The 21,697-nt window shown below is 54.4% G+C and overlaps 1 protein-coding gene across 4 annotated transcripts; it reads left to right on the forward strand.

Moving 5' to 3' along the window:
• Positions 1–1,236: 1,236 nt before the first annotated feature.
• On the forward strand, positions 1,237–19,296 carry LOC131092970 (myosin-6-like). Of its 4 annotated transcripts, none has more exons than XM_058039966.1 (38): positions 1,237–1,437; positions 1,943–2,086; positions 2,669–2,825; positions 2,994–3,021; positions 3,118–3,226; positions 3,308–3,400; positions 3,523–3,586; positions 4,120–4,218; positions 4,361–4,464; positions 5,119–5,257; positions 5,343–5,611; positions 5,800–5,970; positions 6,109–6,418; positions 6,523–6,596; positions 6,734–6,821; positions 6,906–7,023; positions 7,111–7,234; positions 7,433–7,569; positions 7,659–7,785; positions 7,894–8,022; positions 8,111–8,353; positions 8,600–8,776; positions 8,877–9,022; positions 9,099–9,189; positions 9,463–9,852; positions 9,942–10,068; positions 10,170–10,288; positions 10,696–10,892; positions 11,090–11,273; positions 11,349–11,514; positions 11,593–11,717; positions 11,799–12,107; positions 12,186–12,389; positions 12,594–12,719; positions 12,822–13,097; positions 13,526–13,621; positions 19,060–19,194; positions 19,276–19,296. In XM_058039966.1, exons 1-38 carry the CDS (start codon positions 1,237–1,239, stop codon positions 19,294–19,296), a joined length of 5,817 nt encoding a protein of 1,938 aa, XP_057895949.1. The 4 variants fall into 4 exon arrangements, with proteins under 4 accessions (XP_057895949.1, XP_057895958.1, XP_057895967.1 ...); XM_058039975.1 differs by having other exon boundaries at positions 19,279–19,296; XM_058039984.1 differs by having other exon boundaries at positions 6,535–6,596.
• Positions 19,297–21,697: the final 2,401 nt, after the last annotated feature.

Raw genomic sequence — 21,697 nt, forward strand, 5'->3', positions numbered from 1 at the left:
GGATCTATGGGACACAGGAATCTGAGGGGGAATATGGGGGACAGGGGGCCTATGGGACACATAGGGGTTCTCTGGGTGATGGGGACCGGTGGGGTACACATGGGGTTATGAGGCAAGAAGTTATAAGAATCACTGCGAGGAACTGTGGGGGAAAGAGATTTATGGGGGCACAGCAATCTAGGGGATACCGATGGTCTGTGGGGCACCCAGGGGGTCTATGTGGCATCAGCAGGGCTATGGGGCGTATGTGGCAAAGTGATCTATGGGGCATAAAGGGGTCTATGGGGCAAAGAGGGTCTATAGGGGGCAAGGGATGTAGCCCTACTCACCCTCTCCATGTTCTTTCAGCTTCCTTCATCTTACCTGCTAGATCCACAGACTCCAGGTGAGGGTGATGCTGTGGGGCAGCATGGGGATGGGTGCTTTGGGTGGGGGGAGTGGTGGGGCCATGCTGCTATAGGGTGTGTGTGTCGCTAAAGGGTCTGCACATCACTACAGGGGATGCATATTTTGCTGTGGGGGTCTGCGTGTGGGGCTGGGCAGGACTCTAAGGTTCCCTGCATTGTTATAGGGGTCCCTGCATTGCTATGGGTCTCTGTGCATCACTGTAGGGATGCCTGAATCATTATGGGGGTCTGTGTGTGGCATAGGGGTCTTTGTGCTGCAGGGGGCCATGCACCGTTCCAGGGTTGTGGGGGTGCCTGCATCAGTACAGGAGTCTGTGCACGGGGCTGTGCATGGGACTGGGGTCCCTGCATGAATATAGGGGTCTGCCCACAGCTACAGGGGGTCTGTGCACTGTGTAGGGTTCCATACATGAGGTCAGGAATGGCTACAGGATTCTGTGCATGGGGCCATACTCACCTATGAAGTCCTGTACATCACCATTAGGGGTCCTTTAATGGTTAAATGGGTCCCTTTAATTGTTACAGGGAGTCCCTGAATCACTGCAGGAGTCTGTGCAGGGGGCAGTGCATGACTACGTGGGCGTGCAGAGGGCTACAGGGCTCCCTGCACATCTGTAGGGACCCATGCATGGGGCTGTGCACAGCTGCAAAGCTCTGTGTCTGGCTCTGGGGTCTGCCGTAGGGGTCTGGGCATGGCTAAGGGGGCCCGTGCACGGCAATGGGCTCTGGCCAGTGGGGCTGTGTGGGGCCATGGAACAGGGGGCAGGACCCTGTGGCCGCGGGCTGGCAGCCCCCGGGTGATGCAGGGTCCGTGTCTGTGCGGGGCAGGATGGCGGACGCGGTGCTGGCAGCGCTGGGGGCGGCAGCGCCGTTCCTGCGGCCCGGGGAGCGGGAGCGGCTGGCAGCGCAGACCAGACCCTTCGACCCGCGCAGCGAGTGCTTCGTCCCACACCCCCGGGAGGAGTTCGTGCGGGGCCGGGTGACGGGGCGGCAGGGAGGGGAGGCCACCGTGCAGACTGAGCTGGGAGAGGTGGGCAGCTGGGGGATGGGGGGGTGAGGGGAGGGGGGCAAGGGGCCATGTGGAGCAAAGGGTTAATGGGGGTGAGAGGGTAATGGCGGGATGGGATAAGGATGGCAAGGGTTGATGGCAGGTGGGGGCATAGGGGATAGGGGGTGACAGGTGCAGGGAAAAAACGAGGGGGTTGGGCATCATAGGGTATGAGGAGTTAGTGGGAAGTAGAGGGCTGAAGGGTTAACGAGGGAGGAATTAATGGGATGAAATTAATGGGGGAGGAGTTAAAGGAGGGAGGGGGGTTGAAGGTTTGGGGGAGAGCAAACGGAGGAGGGGGAAACCAGGCTGATAGTGGTGGGAGCCCTGACCCACTGAAGTCTCACAACCGATGGGGGGTACCCTCCAAACCTTAGGAGAGGGACCCCTCTCAACCCACTAAGGAATCCTACCGATGGAGCACCCCTACACCCCAAGGCATGGACATCTCCCAACCCCCAGCCCCATGTCTCTCCATTCCCCCCAGACTGTGACGGTGAAGGAAGCTGACATTCACCAGCAGAACCCCCCCAAATTTGACAAGATCGAGGACATGGCGATGCTGACCTTCCTCCATGAGCCTGCTGTCCTTTACAACCTCAAAGAGCGCTACGCCTCTTGGCTGATCTATGTGAGCCTTCCCACAAGCCCCTGGAGCACCAGGGAAGTAGGCGAGGCCTTCCCCTCAGCCTATGGGGTAGATGGATGGAAATTAGAGACCCTTCCCTAAAGTTCTTGGGATACCTAGTACAGATGGGGCTTCCAGAGAATCTATGGGCAGCCTAAAACCTGGTGTGGCTTTTTCATGGACTTTGGGACACTTAGAATGTGGTGGCTCTTTCTCCAGCCCTCTTGGGCCACCCAGACAAAAAATAATCCCATTTCTAGACTGCCTCAGCCACCAAGACCTCAGGTGTTGCATCACCTGACCCCTGTGGCCACCCAGATCCAAGATGTCACTTCAATAGCTCCCTCATAAGACATAATATGTTCCATCCCCAGATCCCTTGGGCCCCTGACAAGAGGTGTCCCATCTGTGTCCCAGCCCTCTGCATGTTGTGGCCACCCAGACCCAAGATGTCCCTTCTCCAGACCCTTTTCAGACAAGATCAGGACATTCCGTCACCACATCCTGTGGGCCACCTAGACCTAGGATGTCCCCACCTGGTGGGCTGGCACCTCCTGGCTCTGACCTGCCTGCCGTTTTCTTCAGACCTACTCGGGGCTCTTCTGTGTGACTGTCAACCCCTACAAGTGGTTGCCTGTCTACAATGCCGAGGTGGTGGCTGCCTACCGGGGAAAGAAGCGGAGTGAAGCTCCACCCCACATCTTCTCCATCTCTGACAATGCCTACCAGAACATGCTGACAGGTAAGGATGTCCTGTGAAGACCTCAAACTAGAAAACCCCACTCCAATAAATGGCTCCTGACTTAGAACTGGTTCTCACCTGGGAGGATGGAGGATCTCAGCCTCAACCCTAAGACCCCAAGTATGTTTCCCAGCTTCATCCCACCTGACTCTTCTTTTTTCTTGGCAGACCGAGAGAACCAGTCCATCCTCATCACGTAAGGCCCTGCTTTGCCCAGCCCTGCCCCAGAGCAGTGGGGTGGGATGAAGGACCCATCAGGATGTTATCCAATATCTTACTGTTGCTCCCCCAGCGGAGAATCCGGGGCGGGGAAGACAGTTAACACCAAGAGGGTCATCCAATACTTTGCCAGCATTGCTGCCATTGGCGACCGCAAGAAGGAGGTGACCAATAGCAGCAAGGTGAGTTCCTCAGTCCATGTACCCTTGGCAGAGAGTGTACCCCAGTGGTATCCACACCCAGCATTGTCCCACCCCATGCAGGGCACCCTGGAGGACCAGATCATCCAGGCCAACCCTGCCTTGGAGGCCTTCGGCAATGCCAAGACCCTCCGCAACGACAACTCCTCCCGATTTGTGAGTGCTGGGGGTGGGTTGTATGAGGAAGGGTCTGTGGGACATTTTGTGGGACAGGATCTACGGTGTGGGATCTGCTGCATGAAGGCAGCCACCTCCACCTCCTGCTACTGCTTTCCCAGGGAAAGTTCATCCGGATCCATTTTGGGGCCACCGGGAAGTTGGCATCAGCTGACATTGAGACCTGTGAGTGGGTTGAGAGCCCAGTGAGAGGCTGTCTTGTAGTCCATTATCCATCCATGGACTTATCTATTCATGGATGTATTCATCCATCCTAGGACTCGTCCATGTATGGACTCCTCCATCCATCCTAGGACTCGTCCATGTATGGACTCCTCCATCCACCCATGAACTTCATCCATCCACCTAGGAGCTACATTCATCCACACATATCTCCCTTCTTCCCTTCATTCAGTCGCCTCTTCATCTCCATTTCCTTATCCCACCATTGACCTGACCCTCCACCTCCAATTCTTTGTTCCTCCATCTCCTTGTGTCTACCTCCCTCCCTCCCTCCTTGCCTGCCTCCCCTTCATCCATGTCCATCCCTTCATCTGTCTTCATGGTTGATGGATCCATCATCTCATCCCACTGTCCATCTGACCTTTCATTTTCCTCTCTTCTTCCCTCCATCTCCTCATCCCACCATCCATCTCTCCACATCTCAATCCATCTCCTCACCGCAACCTCCATCCTCCTTCTCTCCATATCCACCTCAGACCTCCTGGAGAAGTCCCGTGTTATCTTCCAGCTGAAGGCTGAGAGGAACTACCACATCTTTTACCAGATCCTTTCCAACAAGAAGCCAGAGCTGCTGGGTGAGTAGGATGCTTGGCCTTGAGTCTTCTACCTCCTCTTCTCCAATTCTCCACTCCTTCCTGGGGCAATTGAGGATGATTTGGGGCTGTTTAGCCAGTGCAAATGCTCAGTTTTTCTCTCTATCCTGGCCCCACGGAACAGAGATGCTTCTCATCACGAACAATCCCTATGACTACAGTTATGTCTCCCAAGGAGAGGTGACTGTGGCCTCCATTGATGACTCTGAAGAGCTGTTGGCAACTGACGTAAGTGGTGGAATGGGCAGGTGGACATCCCTGTGAAGGTGGATGGTTGAGATAGTAGAAGATGGATAGGTGGAGGAGAGGAGGAACATAGGGATGAGAGGTGGAGGATAGGAAGGGTGGAAGATGGTAGGTTGGTGGAGTGGGATGATGTGGGGTGAGGGATAGAAGGTAGGACAGAAGGCAGGGAGTGGAGGAGGTTTTGGATGAAGATAAAAACAGTACTTAGGTGGGGGAGTACTTAGGTGAACAGATGTGTCCGTGGGTGAACAAGTCCTTAAACAGATAGATGAGTCCATGGATGCATGGATGAAGTTAATGGTGAATGGATCAGTCCACGGATGGATGAATCCATAAATGGATGAGTCTATGGATGGATGAATGGTTAGAAGAATCCATGGATAGGTAAATGGATGAATGTACTCCTCAGATAGATGGATAGATGTATCCATGAATGGATGGACAGCTAGATCCATGGATTCATGAGTCCTCACATGGATGTACGGATGGGTGAATTCATAATGGGAGAGTCCATGGGTGGATGAGTCTGCAGATGGAGAGAGGAGTTGATGAGCTGGAAGGGCAGAGAGACACAAATGGTGGCCAGCAGAGAGCCACGACCACAGCTGGTGGCAAGGCCCTCTCCCTATCACCCAGAGCGCTTTTGATGTCCTGGGCTTCACAGCTGAGGAGAAGGCTGGTGTCTACAAGCTGACAGGTGCCATCATGCACTTTGGCAACATGAAGTTCAAACAGAAGCAACGGGAAGAGCAGGCAGAACCAGATGGTACTGAAGGTGAGTGGGTACGGAATGACATAGGTCTTGGGGTCACCAGGTTAGGTGGAATCTGACAGCACGTCTTTTTCTTGATGCTCTGCAGATGCTGACAAGTCAGCCTACTTGATGGGGCTGAACTCGGCTGATCTTCTCAAGGGGTTGTGTCACCCACGGGTGAAGGTGGGCAATGAATATGTCACCAAGGGGCAGAATGTCCAGCAGGTGTACTACTCCATTGGGGCCTTGGCCAAGGCTGTATATGAGAAGATGTTTAACTGGATGGTGGTGAGGATCAACAACTCCCTGGACACCAAGCAGCCAAGGCAGTACTTCATTGGTGTGCTAGACATCGCTGGATTTGAGATCTTTGATGTGAGGACTGAGGGGGTGGCAGGGTATTTGTCCTCTTGGGGGTTGTGTTGATCCTCTTGGGTGTTGAGTTGACTTCATTGATACTACTGGGCATTCTTTTGACCCAGTTGGGGCTCAGGTTCACCTATGGATCTCATCAGGCATTCTGTTGAATGCCAGTTAACCTCATCTTCTCTCTTCTTCCCCAGTTCAACAGCTTTGAGCAGCTCTGCATCAACTTCACCAACGAGAAGCTGCAGCAGTTTTTCAACCACCACATGTTCGTGCTGGAGCAGGAGGAGTACAAGAAGGAGGGCATTGAGTGGGAGTTCATTGACTTTGGCATGGACCTCCAGGCCTGCATTGACCTCATTGAGAAGGTACCACCTCCCCCAGGGTCTCATGGGGGCTGAAAGGACTTCGGGGGGAAGGGCCCTTTCAGCTGGAGCCTGCCAGGGGCCCCAAAGTTGATCAGCTGGGTTGTGCTTGGTGTCCTCCACCACCTCTTTTCTTCCTAGCCCATGGGGATCATGTCCATCCTGGAGGAGGAGTGCATGTTTCCCAAAGCCTCAGACATGACCTTCAAGGCCAAGCTCTTTGATAATCACCTGGGCAAGTCTGCCAACTTTGGGAAGCCACGCAATGTCAAGGGGAAGCCAGAAGCCCATTTCTCTCTTGTCCACTATGCTGGCACAGTGGATTACAACATTATTGGGTGGCTGGAGAAGAACAAGGACCCTCTCAATGAGACAGTGGTGGGGCTCTACCAGAAATCAGCCCTGAAGCTCTTGGCCAACCTCTTCTCCAACTACGCTGGGGCAGATGCTGGTGGGTGAATGGATGATGGGGTGATGGAGCAATGAGTTGATGGAGAAGACTACTGTCTACTAGTCACCCTCTTTCCTGTGTTACCCTATCCCCCTTCTCTCTAGGTGGTGATGGAGGGAAGGGGAAAGGAGCCAAGAAGAAAGGTTCCTCCTTTCAGACCGTCTCAGCACTGCATCGGGTGAGTGACCTACATAGTGGACCCGGTTTGGGGCAATGGGAGGACAATCTCCTGAGTAGTGAAAGACCCCTTCAGTCCCACAGACCCTCTCTTGCTCTCTCATTAGTCAGCTTCTTCTCTCCTCCCTCCCTCAACAGGAGAACCTCAACAAGCTGATGGCCAACCTCAAGACCACCCACCCTCACTTTGTCCGCTGCATCATCCCCAATGAGCGGAAGGAGCCGGGTGAGCAAAGGGCAGGGCTGAGGGCAGGGAGAAGGGTGGTAGGTGTGGCTTGTGGCTGACACCACCCCTCTGACCCACTGCCAGGTGTGATGGACAACCCCCTGGTAATGCACCAGCTGCGCTGCAACGGGGTGCTAGAGGGCATCCGCATCTGCCGCAAGGGCTTCCCCAATCGCATCCTCTATGGGGACTTCCGACAGCGGTAGGCACAGAGGAGAAAATGTGGGGATGGGGTGGACAACCCGACTGGGGCTGACTTCAGGGTTTTCATGTCCTCTTTGGTCACCAGGTACCGCATCCTGAACCCTGCTGCCATCCCTGAGGGGCAGTTCATTGACAGTCGTAAGGGCGCTGAGAAGCTCCTGGGATCCATTGACATTGACCACAACCAGTACAAATTTGGACACACCAAGGTAAGGGCACATGGTGTCTCCATGGTCCTACCACTCATGGGGTCATGTGGACCCCATGGTCTCACCACTGATGTGTCCACCTGCCTATCCACCTCACCATCCATCGCTTCATTCTCCCAACAACCCATCAACCCATCCATCTGTCCACGAACTCTTCCCAACCAATTCACCCTCTTGCTTGCCTCCTTCGTCCTTCAGGTCTTCTTCAAGGCTGGGCTGCTGGGACTGCTGGAGGAGATGCGGGACGAGCGGCTCTCCCGCATCATCACCCGCATCCAGGCTCAGGCCCGAGGACAGCTCATGCGCATTGAGTTCAAGAAGATCCTGGAGCGCCGGTGAGAGGGGAGGGGTCTTTCTCCTAGAGAAGGAATATCTGGTGGGTCACCAGATTGGTGGTGTAGTGACATCTGTCTTACCATTCTAGGGACTCACTGCTGGTGATCCAGTGGAACATCAGGGCCTTCATGGGGGTGAAGAACTGGCCTTGGATGAAGCTCTACTTCAAGATCAAGCCCTTGTTGAAGAGTGCTGAGACAGAAAAGGAGATGCAGGTGGGAGGAGGTGATGAGGCAGGCAGATTGGGATCCAAAATGGATTGGGTGGGGTTGATGGATAGAGGGGATTGGATGTGGCTACTGGTCTCCTGGGCTTTGCTTTAGAACATGAAGGAAGAGTTTGGGCGGCTGAAGGAGGCCCTGGAGAAGTCGGAGACCCGGCGCAAGGAGCTGGAAGAAAAGATGGTCTCCATGCTGCAGGAGAAGAATGACCTTCAGCTCCAAGTGCAGGCCGTAAGTGAGACTGCCCCAAAAAACCATGTCAGGGGCGTGACCAGCAGCCCTCCAGGGCCACCCTACTTCATCTACCACTCCAATACAGGAGCAGGACAACCTGAATGATGCTGAGGAGCGCTGTGACCAGCTGATCAAGAACAAGATCCAGCTGGAGGCCAAGGTGAAGGAGCTTACAGAGAGACTGGAGGATGAGGAAGAGATGAACGCCGAGCTGACAGCTAGGAAGAGGAAGCTGGAGGATGAGTGTTCAGAGCTGAAGAAGGATATTGATGATCTAGAGCTGACTCTGGCCAAGGTGGAGAAGGAGAAACATGCCACTGAGAACAAGGTGAGGGTGGAGAGAGGCCTTGACCTTAAGTTGTGGGGATTTGGGTCAACACAACCTGGTAGTGTGGAGTTGAGGAGATCCAAGGCTAGTTGATCTGGGCTACATGAAGACTCAACATCCTTTGAGTTCTCTACCACTGCAGTTGCCTCATTGGCCAAGGACAACAGCAGCATCACTCAGCTTTGCCCTACCTCTGGTTAGTACCAGAGCTTAGTAGCTGGAGGCCTAGTGTTTCTCCTCCTTCAGGTCAAGAACCTCACAGAGGAGATGGCTGGGCTGGATGAAACCATCGCAAAGCTAACAAAGGAAAAGAAGGCCCTGCAAGAATCTCACCAGCAGACACTGGATGACCTGCAGGCAGAGGAGGACAAAGTCAACACCCTGACAAAGGCCAAACTCAAGATGGAACAGCAAGTGGATGATGTGAGTGTGGTCTGGTCCTACCATGAGTAGTGCTAAGGCATTTTCTAGGGCAGATATGATGGAAAACTGAGGTTCTCCCCTTTTCCATGTTTCCACACAGCTTGAAGGCTCCTTGGAACAGGAGAAGAAGGTCCGGATGGACCTGGAACGGGCAAAAAGGAAGCTGGAAGGCGACTTGAAGCTGACCCAGGAGAACATAATGGACTTGGAGAATGACAAGCAGCAGCTGGAGGAGAAGCTCAAGAAGTAAAACTGGACCTCTTTCCTCAATCTAAACTGGAGCAAGGGCAAGGACCTCACTGCTAACTGCTTTCATTTGCAGGAAAGAGTTTGAGATCAACCAGCAGAACAGCAAGGTTGAGGATGAGCAGGCTCTGGCTCTGCAGCTCCAGAAGAAGCTGAAAGAGCTGCAGGTGAGGGATCTATTCTCTGCTTATTTGGGCTGGACTGGAGACCCTCTGGCTGGTTGGGTTGACATGAAGAGTCTCTATAGTCTCTATCTGGTTAGGCTGAGTTTAGGAGTTTCATTTGGTTGATGAATGTTCAGAATGTCTGGCATGAGCTGAAGTATTTTCAGCTTACTGGGGTAAGTTGGGTTGAAAAGTCTCCAGCTCAATTGGTTGAGTTGAACGGAGGATTTGGGTGGAGCCAAGTCTGCTGACAACAGTTCCATCACTGGAGCACAGGCACGGATTGAGGAGCTGGAGGAGGAGCTGGAAGCAGAGCGGACAGGAAGAGCCAAGGTGGAGAAGCTGCGTTCAGACCTGTCACGGGAGCTGGAGGAGATCAGCGAGCGGCTGGAGGAGGCGGGTGGTGTCACATCAGTGCAGATCGAGCTCAACAAGAAGCGGGAGGCAGAGTTCCAGAAGATGCGGCGGGACCTGGAGGAGGCCACACTGCAGCATGAGGCCACGGCTGCTGCGCTACGCAAGAAGCACGCCGACAGCGTGGCCGAGCTCAGCGAGCAGATCGACAACTTACAGCGCGTCAAACAGAAGCTGGAGAAGGAGAAGAGCGACCTCAAGCTGGAGCTGGATGACCTCAGCTCCAACATGGAGCAACTCATAAAAGCCAAGGTAGAAAGTGGCCAAGGTGGAAATCCTGTCTCCACCATGGGCATCATTCTCCTTCTTCATTCCTTCCCTCCATACTTTTCTCCTCCAAGGTGGGCATGGAGAAGATCTCTCGCACCATGGAGGACCAGGCAGCTGAACACCGGGCCAAGTTGGAGGAGACACAACGAGTCCTCAATGACACCAGCACCCAACGGGCCAAGCTCCAGACTGAGAATGGTGCGAACCCTGACCCATCATACCCCTCACTCCACATCCTCAACCCCTGCCTCAGATCTTCAATCCTTGCTACACCTTGAAAAGCTGCCCTACCTCTGCAGGAGAGCTGTCCCGCCAGCTGGAGGAAAAGGAGGCCCTTGTCTCTCAATTAACTAGGGGCAAGCAGTCATACACCCAGCAGATGGAGGACTTGAAGAGGCAGCTGGAAGAGGAGATGAAGGTGAGGTTTGTGGGATGGCTGATAGGGTCTCCAAGAGGGCCACAAGACAAGGTGCCCTTCACCCTCATAGTGGTAGCACCAAATGGAATTCAAGTTCAGGCCAGTTCAGTGGGGTGGTTGCATCTAAGAGTGATTGAGTTGGGTTGCATTGGTCTAACAGCTGAGAGGTTGGGCTGAGCAGGTCAGTTCTGAAGCAGCTGGGTTGGTCTATGGGTGGTTGGGTGGCACTGGACAAGGAGAAGTAAAACTGGGCCACACTAGAGCATCTTTAGATTGCTCTGGGTCTAGATGTGCTGAATTTGGTTGGAATGATCTAGAGAAGGTTTGGCTGAGAAATACCAGTGCTTACTGAGTTTGAGGACATACACATAGGTCAAGTTCACCTACTCCTTGCCTCTCCCTCCCAGGCCAAGAATGCACTGGCTCATGCCCTGCAGTCAGCCCGGCATGACTGTGACCTTCTGAGGGAGCAGTATGAGGAGGAGACAGAGGCCAAGGCTGAGCTCCAGCGTTCACTCTCCAAGGCCAACTCTGAGGTGGCACAGTGGAGGACCAAGTATGAGACAGATGCCATCCAGCGCACTGAGGAACTGGAGGAGGCCAAGTGAGTCATCTCCCCATGAAAGGAAACCTCTATGAGGTGGGGAAGAGTGCATACACTTCCACTGTAGAAGAATCTGGAGAAGATATAGGGATCTGGAGATGGTGGAAATACGGATCCTTGGCCAATGAATAGGGAGAATAAGTGACCCAACCCACTTGGTCCATGTGTCACCACAGCCAGGTTTTCTCCCACATCAGGAAGAAGCTGGCCCAGCGGCTGCAGGAGGCTGAGGAGGCGGTGGAGGCGGTCAATGCCAAGTGTTCCTCCCTGGAGAAGACCAAACACCGGCTGCAAAATGAGATTGAGGACCTGATGGCAGATGTAGAGCGATCAAATGCAGCAGCAGCTGCATTGGACAAGAAGCAGAGAAACTTTGACAAGGTACAAGGACACAGTGGTGAGACAGGAGCAGACGGGAGGCACAGGGATAGAGGGTGACCCCTAGCTTTGCTCCAGATCTTGTCTGAGTGGAAGCAGAAGTTTGAAGAGTCACAGATGGAGCTGGAGGCATCGCAGAAAGAAGCCAGGTCCCTCAGCACTGAGCTCTTCAAGCTGAAGAATGCCTATGAAGAGTCGCTTGAGCACCTGGAAACGTTCAAAAGGGAGAACAAGAACCTCCAAGGTGAGACTGTGGGACTCCCCCTGTCCACCTTCTTCTCCACCGCTTTCCACCAAGTCTGATGAGATTTTATCTGAGCAGAGGAGATCTCGGACCTGACGGAGCAGCTGGGTGGCAGCCACAAGACCATCCATGAACTGGAGAAGGTTCGGAAGCAACTGGATGCTGAGAAACTGGAGCTCCAAGCTGCACTGGAGGAGGCTGAGGTGGGCCAAATCACATCTCCATGAGTCTCATGTTGTCTTGGTCTTTTCTGTTGCTCACTAATTTCTCTTTGTATCCACCAGGCCTCTTTGGAGCATGAGGAGGGAAAGATCCTGAGGGCCCAACTGGAGTTCAACCAGGTCAAGGCAGACTATGAGCGCAAGCTGGCTGAGAAGGATGAGGAGATGGAGCAGGCCAAGCGCAACCACCTGCGGGTGGTGGACTCACTGCAGACCTCTCTGGATGCTGAGACCCGGAGCCGCAACGAGGCCCTGAGGCTGAAGAAGAAGATGGAGGGTGACCTCAATGAGATGGAGATTCAGCTCAGCCATGCCAACCGTGTGGCTGCTGAAGCTCAGTCCCACCTGAAAGGAGCCCAGGCTCACCTCAAGGTGGGATTACCCACCTACAAGGAGGTCTTCCTAGGACTCTGAGCTGTTGGCTTATGTCCATTTTATTTACCCCAACAGGACACCCAACTGCAGCTGGATGATGTGGTAAGAGCCAATGAAGACCTGAAGGAGAATATTGCCATTGTGGAGAGGAGAAACAACCTTCTCCAGTCAGAGCTGGAGGAGATGCAGGCAGTGGTGGAACAGACTGAGAGGGCCCGCAAGTTGGCTGAGCAGGAGCTGATTGAGGCCAGTGAGAGGGTCCAGCTTCTCCACTCACAGGTGAGACATCACATACCTTCAAGGACAGAAGTCACCTCCATCCAATGGATGTGGGCTTCTAATGGGTTGAGTTACCAAGATCTCCAGATCCTTTAAGCCGGCAGAGTTGGAAGGGAGTTGGGGGTCATTAAGTACTGGGGGATTGAACAAGGATGGGCCAGCAGGTCAAGAGATACCTCCTGAGATCCTGTCCTCTAACTCCAGAACACCAGCCTCATCAACCAGAAGAAGAAGATGGAGGCTGACATCTCCCAGCTGCAGACAGAGGTGGAAGAGGCCATCCAGGAGTGCAGGAATGCTGAGGAGAAGGCCAAGAAGGCCATCACTGATGTGAGTGCCATGGTGGGACCAACATCTAGGACACCTTCCTCTGGAGGGTGATGGAGAGCATGCTTTGGTCCTCCTTCTCTGCTTGCTTCTCTCCTTGGGCAGGCGGCCATGATGGCAGAGGAGCTGAAGAAGGAGCAGGACACCAGCGCCCATCTGGAGCGGATGAAGAAGAACATGGAGCAGACCATCAAGGACCTGCAGATGAGGCTGGATGAGGCTGAGCAGCTGGCCCTGAAAGGGGGCAAGAAGCAGCTGCAGAAGCTGGAGGCTCGTGTGCGGGAGCTGGAGAATGAGCTGGAGGCTGAGCAGAAGCGCAATGCTGAGAGCATTAAGGGTCTCCGCAAGTCCGAGCGTCGTGTCAAGGAACTCAGCTACCAGGTGGGGCTCCTGGGCTGGCCCAGGTCAATTCCTGCCCCTTTGCCATAGGGCCTCATATCTCATGCTGTACATGACTTCAAACATGGCTGACCTGCTGGCCAGAGAGACACAGGCTGTCTAGAGTTGATATTCGACCTCTCACTGCATGTATGTCTGATACTGCAGTGGGATCCAGAATATTGTCTGCCTTATGAGCCACCCAGGTCATCTCTCAGCATCCCAGGATCCATGGGGTCTTTGCATGATCCATCCCCTGACCTCATCAAGGGAATGAAGACATCTCACCTCCTGCTCCCACAGCTGAGGCCACCCACAGATCTAGGGAGGCTCCAATCCCCCAGAACATCATTACATGACCCTCATACTTGGGTGGTGATTCCAAGCGCAGGTAGGGTCAGGGCATGATCCATGTGTGTCTCACCCCACAGACAGAGGAAGACCGTAAAAATATGATCCGTCTCCAAGACCTCGTGGACAAGCTCCAGCTGAAGGTCAAGGCCTACAAGCGACAGGCAGAGGAGGCGGTGAGCACTGGGCAGGCAGCCGTGGGACCACCCCTGCCCCAGAGGGGACAGTGTGGGTTTAGGGTGTGGGACAGGAGTGGGGAGTAGCAGGAGACCTTGAGATGAGGTGGTCAAGGGCTGGGGTATTAGGGGGTGAGGAGGGAGAGTTGGTGATGGGATTGAGAGATCATGGTTGGATGTGGGAAGGAAGGAAGTGGTAGAAGGAAGTGGCGGAAGTGGCGGAAGTGGCGGAAGTGGCGGAAGGAAGTGGCGGAAGGAAGTGGTGGAAGGAAGTGGCAGAAGGAAGGAAGGAAGTGGCGGAAGGAAGTGGCGGAAGGAAGGAAGGAAGGAAGTGGCGGAAGGAAGGAAGTGGCGGAAGTGGCGGAAGGAAGTGGCGGAAGGAAGTGGCGGAAGGAAGTGGCGGAAGGAAGTGGCGGAAGGAAGGAAGTGGCGGAAGGAAGGAAGTGGCGGAAGGAAGGAAGGAAGGAAGGAAGTGGCGGAAGGAAGGAAGTGGCGGAAGGAAGGAAGTGGCGGAAGGAAGTGGCAGAAGGAAGTGGCGGAAGGAAGTGGCGGAAGGAAGTGGCGGAAGGAAGTGGTGGAAGGAAGTGGCAGAAGGAAGGAAGGAAGTGGCGGAAGGAAGGAAGTGGAGGAAGTGGCGGAAGGAAGTGGCGGAAGGAAGTGGCGGAAGGAAGTGGCGGAAGGAAGGAAGTGGCGGAAGGAAGTGGCGGAAGGAAGTGGCGGAAGGAAGTGGCGGAAAGAAGGAAGTGGCGGAAGGAAGGAAGGAAGTGGCGGAAGGAAGTGGCGGAAGGAAGTGGCGGAAGGAAGTGGCGGAAGGAAGTGGCGGAAGGAAGGAAGGAAGTGGCGGAAGGAAGGAAGGAAGTGGCGGAAGGAAGGAAGGAAGTGGCGGAAGGAAGGAAGGAAGGAAGGAAGGAAGGAAGGAAGGAAGTGGCGGAAGGAAGGAAGGAAGTGGCGGAAGGAAGGAAGGAAGTGGCGGAAGGAAGGAAGGAAGGAAGGAAGTGGCGGAAGGAAGGAAGGAAGGAAGGAAGGAAGGAAGGAAGGAAGGAAGGAAGGAAGGAAGGAAGGAAGGAAGGAAGTGGCGGAAGGAAGGAAGTGGCGGAAGGAAGGAAGGAAGGAAGGAAGTGGCGGAAGGAAGGAAGTGGCGGAAGGAAGGAAGTGGCGGAAGGAAGGAAGGAAGGAAGGAAGTGGCGGAAGGAAGGAAGTGGCGGAAGGAAGGAAGTGGCGGAAGGAAGGAAGGAAGGAAGGAAGGAAGGAAGGAAGGAAGGAAGGAAGGAAGGAAGGAAGGAAGGAAGGAAGGAAGGAAGGAAGGAAGGAAGGAAGGAAGGAAGGAAGGAAGGAAGGAAGGAAGGAAGGAAGGAAGGAAGGAAGGAAGTGGCGGAAGGAAGTGGCGGAAGGAAGTGGCGGAAGGAAGTGGCGGAAGGAAGGAAGGAAGGAAGGAAGGAAGGAAGGAAGGAAGGAAGGAAGGAAGGAAGGAAGGAAGGAAGGAAGGAAGGAAGGAAGGAAGGAAGGAAGGAAGTGGCGGAAGGAAGGAAGGAAGGAAGGAAGGAAGGAAGTGGCGGAAGGAAGTGGCGGAAGGAAGGAAGGAAGGAAGGAAGGAAGGAAGGAAGGAAGGAAGGAAGGAAGGAAGGAAGGAAGGAAGGAAGGAAGGAAGGAAGTGGCGGAAGGAAGTGGCGGAAGGAAGTGGCGGAAGGAAGTGGCGGAAGGAAGTGGCGGAAGGAAGTGGCGGAAAGAAAGTGGCGGAAGGAAGTGGCGGAAGGAAGGAAGGAAGTGGCGGAAGGAAGTGGCGGAAGGAAGTGGCGGAAGGAAGTGGCGGAAGGAAGTGGCGGAAGGAAGGAAGGAAGTGGCGGAAGGAAGGAAGGAAGGAAGGAAGGAAGGAAGGAAGGAAGGAAGGAAGGAAGGAAGGAAGGAAGGAAGGAAGGAAGGAAGGAAGGAAGGAAGGAAGTGGCGGAAGGAAGTGGCGGAAGGAAGTGGCGGAAGGAAGGAAGGAAGTGGCGGAAGGAAGGAAGGAAGGAAGGAAGGAAGGAAGGAAGGAAGGAAGGAAGGAAGGAAGGAAGGAAGGAAGTGGCGGAAGTGGCGGAAGGAAGGAAGTGGCGGAAGGAAGTGGCGGAAGTGGCGGAAGGAAGGAAGTGGCGGAAGGAAGGAAGTGGCGGAAGGAAGGAAGTGGCGGAAGGAAGTGGCGGAAGGAAGTGGCGGAAGGAAGGAAGGAAGTGGCGGAAGGAAGGAAGGAAGGAAGGAAGTGGCGGAAGGAAGGAAGGAAGTGGCGGAAGGAAGGAAGGAAGTGGCGGAAGGAAGTGGCGGAAGGAAGTGGCGGAAGGAAGTGGCGGAAGGAAGGAAGGAAGGAAGGAAGGAAGGAAGGAAGGAAGGAAGGAAGGAAGGAAGGAAGGAAGGAAGGAAGGAAGGAAGGAAGGAAGGAAGGAAGAAGTGGCGGAAGGAAGTGGCGGAAGGAAGTGGCGGAAGGAAGTGGCGGAAGGAAGTGGCGGAAGGAAGGAAGGAAGGAAGGAAGGAAGGAAGGAAGGAAGGAAGGAAGGAAGGAAGGAAGGAAGGAAGGAAGGAAGGAAGGAAGGAAGGAAGGAAGGAAGGAAGGAAGGAAGGAAGGAAGGAAGGAAGGAAGGAAGGAAGTGGCGGAAGGAAGGAAGGAAGGAAGTGGCGGAAGGAAGTGGCGGAAGGAAGTGGCGGAAGGAAGTGGCGGAAAGAAAGTGGCGGAAGAAAGTGGCGGAAGGAAGGAAGGAAGTGGCGGAAGGAAGTGGCGGAAGGAAGTGGCGGAAGGAAGGAAGGAAGGAAGGAAGGAAGGAAGGAAGGAAGGAAGGAAGGAAGGAAGGAAGGAAGGAAGGAAGGAAGGAAGGAAGGAAGGAAGGAAGGAAGGAAGGAAGGAAGGAAGTAAGTGGCGGAAGGAAGGAAGTGGCGGAAGGAAGGAAGTGGCGGAAGGAAGGAAGGAAGTGGCGGAAGGAAGTGGCGGAAGGAAGTGGCGGAAGGAAGGAAGGAAGGAAGGAAGGAAGGAAGGAAGGAAGGAAGGAAGGAAGGAAGGAAGGAAGGAAGGAAGGAAGTGGCGGAAGGAAGTGGCGGAAGGAAGGAAGGAAGGAAGTGGCGGAAGGAAGTGGCGGAAGGAAGTGGCGGAAGGAAGTGGCGGAAGGAAGTGGCGGAAGGAAGTGGCGGAAAGAAAGTGGCGGAAGGAAGTGGCGGAAGGAAGGAAGGAAGTGGCGGAAGGAAGTGGCGGAAGGAAGTGGCGGAAGGAAGTGGCGGAAGGAAGGAAGGAAGGAAGGAAGGAAGGAAGGAAGGAAGGAAGGAAGGAAGGAAGGAAGTGGCGGAAGGAAGTGGCGGAAGGAAGTGGCGGAAGGAAGTGGCGGAAGGAAGTGGCGGAAGGAAGTGGCGGAAGGAAGGAAGGAAGGAAGGAAGGAAGGAAGGAAGGAAGGAAGGAAGGAAGGAAGGAAGGAAGGAAGTGGCGGAAGTGGCGGAAGTGGCGGAAGTGGCGGAAGGAAGGAAGTGGCGGAAGTGGCGGAAGTGGCGGAAGGAAGGAAGTGGCGGAAGGAAGTGGCGGAAGGAAGTGGCGGAAGGAAGGAAGGAAGTGGCGGAAGGAAGGAAGGAAGGAAGGAAGGAAGGAAGGAAGGAAGGAAGGAAGGAAGGAAGGAAGGAAGGAAGGAAGGAAGGAAGGAAGGAAGGAAGTGGCGGAAGGAAGTGGCGGAAGGAAGTGGCGGAAGGAAGTGGCGGAAGGAAGTAAGGAAGGAAGTGGCGGAAGGAAGGAAGGAAGGAAGTGGCGGAAGGAAGGAAGTGGCGGAAGGAAGGAAGTGGCGGAAGGAAGGAAGGAAGGAAGGAAGTGGCGGAAGGAAGGAAGTGGCGGAAGGAAGGAAGTGGCGGAAGTGGCGGAAGGAAGGAAGGAAGGAAGGAAGTGGCGGAAGGAAGTGGCGGAAGGAAGTGGCGGAAGGAAGGAAGGAAGTGGCGGAAGGAAGTGGCGGAAGGAAGTGGCGGAAGGAAGTGGCGGAAGGAAGTGGCGGAAGGAAGTGGCGGAAGGAAGGAAGGAAGGAAGGAAGGAAGGAAGGAAGGAAGGAAGGAAGGAAGGAAGGAAGGAAGGAAGGAAGGAAGGAAGGAAGGAAGGAAGGAAGGAAGGAAGGAAGGAAGGAAGGAAGGAAGGAAGGAAGTGGCGGAAGGAAGTGGCGGAAGGAAGTGGCGGAAGGAAGTGGCGGAAGGAAGGAAGGAAGTGGCGGAAGGAAGGAAGTGGCGGAAGGAAGGAAGGAAGGAAGGAAGGAAGGAAGGAAGGAAGGAAGGAAGGAAGGAAGGAAGGAAGGAAGGAAGGAAGGAAGGAAGGAAGGAAGGAAGGAAGGAAGGAAGGAAGGAAGGAAGGAAGTGGCGGAAGGAAGTGGCGGAAGGAAGTGGCGGAAGGAAGTGGCGGAAGGAAGGAAGGAAGTGGCGGAAGGAAGTGGCGGAAGGAAGTGGCGGAAGGAAGTGGCGGAAGGAAGGAAGGAAGGAAGGAAGGAAGGAAGGAAGGAAGGAAGGAAGGAAGGAAGGAAGGAAGGAAGGAAGGAAGGAAGGAAGGAAGGAAGGAAGTGGCGGAAGGAAGTGGCGGAAGGAAGGAAGTGGCGGAAGGAAGGAAGTGGCGGAAGGAAGGAAGTGGCGGAAGGAAGGAAGGAAGGAAGGAAGGAAGGAAGGAAGGAAGGAAGGAAGGAAGGAAGGAAGGAAGGAAGGAAGGAAGGAAGGAAGGAAGGAAGGAAGGAAGGAAGGAAGGAAGTGGCGGAAGGAAGGAAGTGGCGGAAGGAAGGAAGGAAGGAAGGAAGGAAGGAAGGAAGGAAGGAAGTGGCGGAAGGAAGGAAGTGGCGGAAGTGGCGGAAGTGGCGGAAGGAAGTGGCGGAAATGGCGGAAGTGGCGGAAGTGGCGGAAGTGGCGGAAGTGGCGGAAGGAAGGAAGGAAGGAAGTGGCGGAAGGAAGTGGCGGAAGGAAGTGGCGGAAGGAAGTGGCGGAAGGAAGGAAGGAAGGAAGGAAGGAAGGAAGGAAGGAAGGAAGGAAGGAAGGAAGGAAGGAAGTGGCGGAAGGAAGTGGCGGAAGGAAGGAAGGAAGGAAGGAAGGAAGGAAGGAAGGAAGGAAGGAAGGAAGGAAGGAAGGAAGGAAGGAAGGAAGGAAGGAAGGAAGGAAGGAAGGAAGGAAGGAAGGAAGGAAGGAAGGAAGGAAGGAAGGAAGGAAGGAAGGAAGGAAGGAAGGAAGGAAGGAAGGAAGGAAGGAAGTTTATGTGGGTGGAAGATTAAATGGATGGATGGATGGATGGATGGATGGATGGATGCATGGATCATTGAATAGATGGTTGAGTGGTTCAAAAATGGAATGTCTGAAGAAACAGGTGTTTCTACTGGGGTCAGATGGAGCAAGAAAAAAGTCAGGTGTATGGGGGGCAGAGGGGGTGGCAGGAGGCCAGACAGAGCTGTATGGGAGCCTCACTGGTGTCCCTGCACCCTCAGGAGGAACAGGCCAACACCAACCTGGCCAAGTTCCGCAAGGCGCAGCACGAGCTGGATGAGGCAGAGGAGCGTGCCGACATCGCCGAGTCCCAGGTCAACAAGCTGCGGGCCAAGAGCCGCGACATTGGAGCCAAGGTGGGACTTTCCCCTGCCCTACAGCTGCCTCATGGCTGCCCCATGGCTGCCCCACAACAGCCCCTTTTTCTCCTCCCTCAGAAGGGACTCAATGAAGAGTGAAGATCCGGATCTCCAAGTATCCTACCTGAACTTGCAGCTGTCCCATTTAGACTTCCAAGTGCCCAATTCCCCCTAGCCCCCAAGCTTGGAAAGCCAATAAAAACCATTGAGCAGCCGTTTGTGTGGGGTTGGATTTGTGTGGGGAGGGTGGGGTTATCCCATTGTATGGCACCCGTAATATGGATGGAGCCTATAGAAGTTTCTAGTAAATCTGAAATTTATGAAGAAAAAATTTATGGGATGTGGAAAAAGGGACAGGCCACATGAGAGCATTGTCAGAGCATTCAGGGATGCAGCAAGGAAGGCCAAAGTCACCTTGGAATTCAATCTGGCAAGGGATAACAAGGACAACAAGAAGGGCTTTTACAGGTATATCAGCAGCAAAAGAAAGATTAGAGAAAATATGAGGGCACTGCTGAATCAGATGAGATACCACCTCTGTGGAGAAGGACCTGGGAGTCTTGGTGGATAACAAGTTGACTATGAGATGGCAGTGTGTCCTTGGGGCCAGGAGGGCCCATAGTGCCCAGAGTGCATTGGGAAGTGTGTGACCAGAGGGTCAAAGGAGATGATCCTGCCCCTCTATTCAGTCATAGTGAGGCCACATCTGCTGTGGTTCCAGTTCTGGGCTACTCAGCACAAGAAAGACAGGGAGTTACTGGAGAGAGTCCAGTAAGATGCCATGAAGGAGGCCATGAAGATGATCTGGGATCCGGAGCATCTCCCCAGGGAAAGAGACTGAGGGAGCTGGGCCTAAGTCTAGAGAAAACTCAGATGGGATCTCATTAATGCATGTCAAAGGTGGGTGTCCAGAGGATAGTGCCAGACTTTTCAGTGGTGCTCAGAGACAGGACAAGAAGCAATGGCCATAAACTAAAACACAAGAAGTTCCACCTCAACCTGAAGAAGAACTTCTTTACATTGAGGGTGGCAGAGCACAGGAACAGGCTGCCCAGGGAGACTGTGGAGTCTCCCTGTCTGCAGACATTCAAAACTCAACTGGACATGTTCCTGTGTAAATTCCCTAGGTCACTCTGCCTTGGCAGAGGGGTTGGACTGGATGATCTTCTGAGGTTCCTTCCAACCCTAAAAATTTTCTGGACTGCCAACCCATGTGGAGCTGGTGCACCCCACAGGATGTTGCAGCCCACCCCACATGCAATATGATTTCACCCATGGGGTGTACCTCAACCTCAAACTGCCTCACTGGGTATCTCAACCTGCCTCACACCAATCCATGTCTGTGTGTGGGAAGAGATGTGCCTGGGGGCACATATGGGACTGAGAAAGGGAGGGTCCCCAGGAGGTGGGGGGCAGCATCTGGTACCCCCACATGTAGCAGAGAGCCTGGGTGAGCCCTTCAGGGACCTTCTGGTTCCCGAGCTTGCAGCTTGTGCTGCTTCTGGCCTCAGTGTTCCCCTAGCCACCAACTGCTCTGTCCCACTGCTCACCATGTTCCATTTCCCCTGTGTTCCACTGTCCTTCTGTCCCAAATGCTTTCAGCTGTCTGGCCTCTCCATTGATCAATCCACCACCCCTTGGCCCAACAGCCCTGTCTCCTCCAACTTGTTATCCTCCATTTCTCACTGTCCCTCCATTTCCTCCTTGGGCCATTGTCCCATCATATCCCACCATCCCTATATGCTCTCTACCACTCCATTTCCTCTATGTCCCTACACATCCCACAATCTCTATGTGCCACTATCTGTCCATCCTCTCCACATCCCAACATCTTCACGACTCATCATGCCCCCATTCCACCATCCCTACGGCCCTCATCTCCTCTACGTCTCACTATATGCTCCATGTTCCATCACCCCAGCACTTTCTTCACGTCCCTCCATCCCTCCACATTCTCCCACTATATCCCATCATCCTTCCATGTTCTCCAGGTCCCAGACATGGAAAGACGAAGAAGCAGCACTGGTGGATAAAGTGGCTTGCCAGCTCCAGGAACACAAAGAAAATCTCAGAGCAGGATATTTCAAGGACCCAAAAGGGATCCAGCAGACTTTCAGTATATGGACGGGCCAGAAGGCAAAAATTAAATAGTACAGACTGGTAAATGCCGTGCAATAAAGGATGGATTTTGTCCTCCTTTCAGCTGGGATGGAGTTTCTCAGAAGGGGCAAGGTCCGGGCGGGCGGTCACAGTGGGAGAGCGTCTTTCCCTCTTTGGCAGGAAGGCGTCTTGGCACAGCTCCCACCGCTTCCCGAGCCGGGAGCGGCCCCCACTCTGCTCTGCGCCCCGGCTGCTGCTGGCGGTGGCGAGCAACGCGCCGAGCTTCAGCCCGGCAGAAGAACGGGAAGAGGGAGGGAGGCACCGCGGGCCGGGATGCTCCGCTCCGCCCCGGCGGCTCCGGCTCCGCCCGCCTCTCCCCTTGGGGCTCCGTCCCGCCGCT

Source organism: Melospiza georgiana, chromosome 1 (genome assembly GCF_028018845.1).
Source record: "Melospiza georgiana isolate bMelGeo1 chromosome 1, bMelGeo1.pri, whole genome shotgun sequence".
Lineage (NCBI taxonomy): Eukaryota > Metazoa > Chordata > Aves > Passeriformes > Passerellidae > Melospiza > Melospiza georgiana.

Excerpts from the sequence above, each read along its gene's own strand:
- LOC131092970 (XM_058039966.1), top strand. The coding sequence starts at position 1,237 with ATGGCGGACGCGGTGCTGGCAGCGCTGGGGGCGGCAGCGCCGTTCCTG. Across the intron at positions 4,219-4,360 it reads CAAGAAGCCAGAGCTGCTGG|AGATGCTTCTCATCACGAAC; the intron begins GTGAGTAGGATG and ends CCCACGGAACAG. Across the intron at positions 8,023-8,110 it reads TTCAGCTCCAAGTGCAGGCC|GAGCAGGACAACCTGAATGA; the intron begins GTAAGTGAGACT and ends ACTCCAATACAG.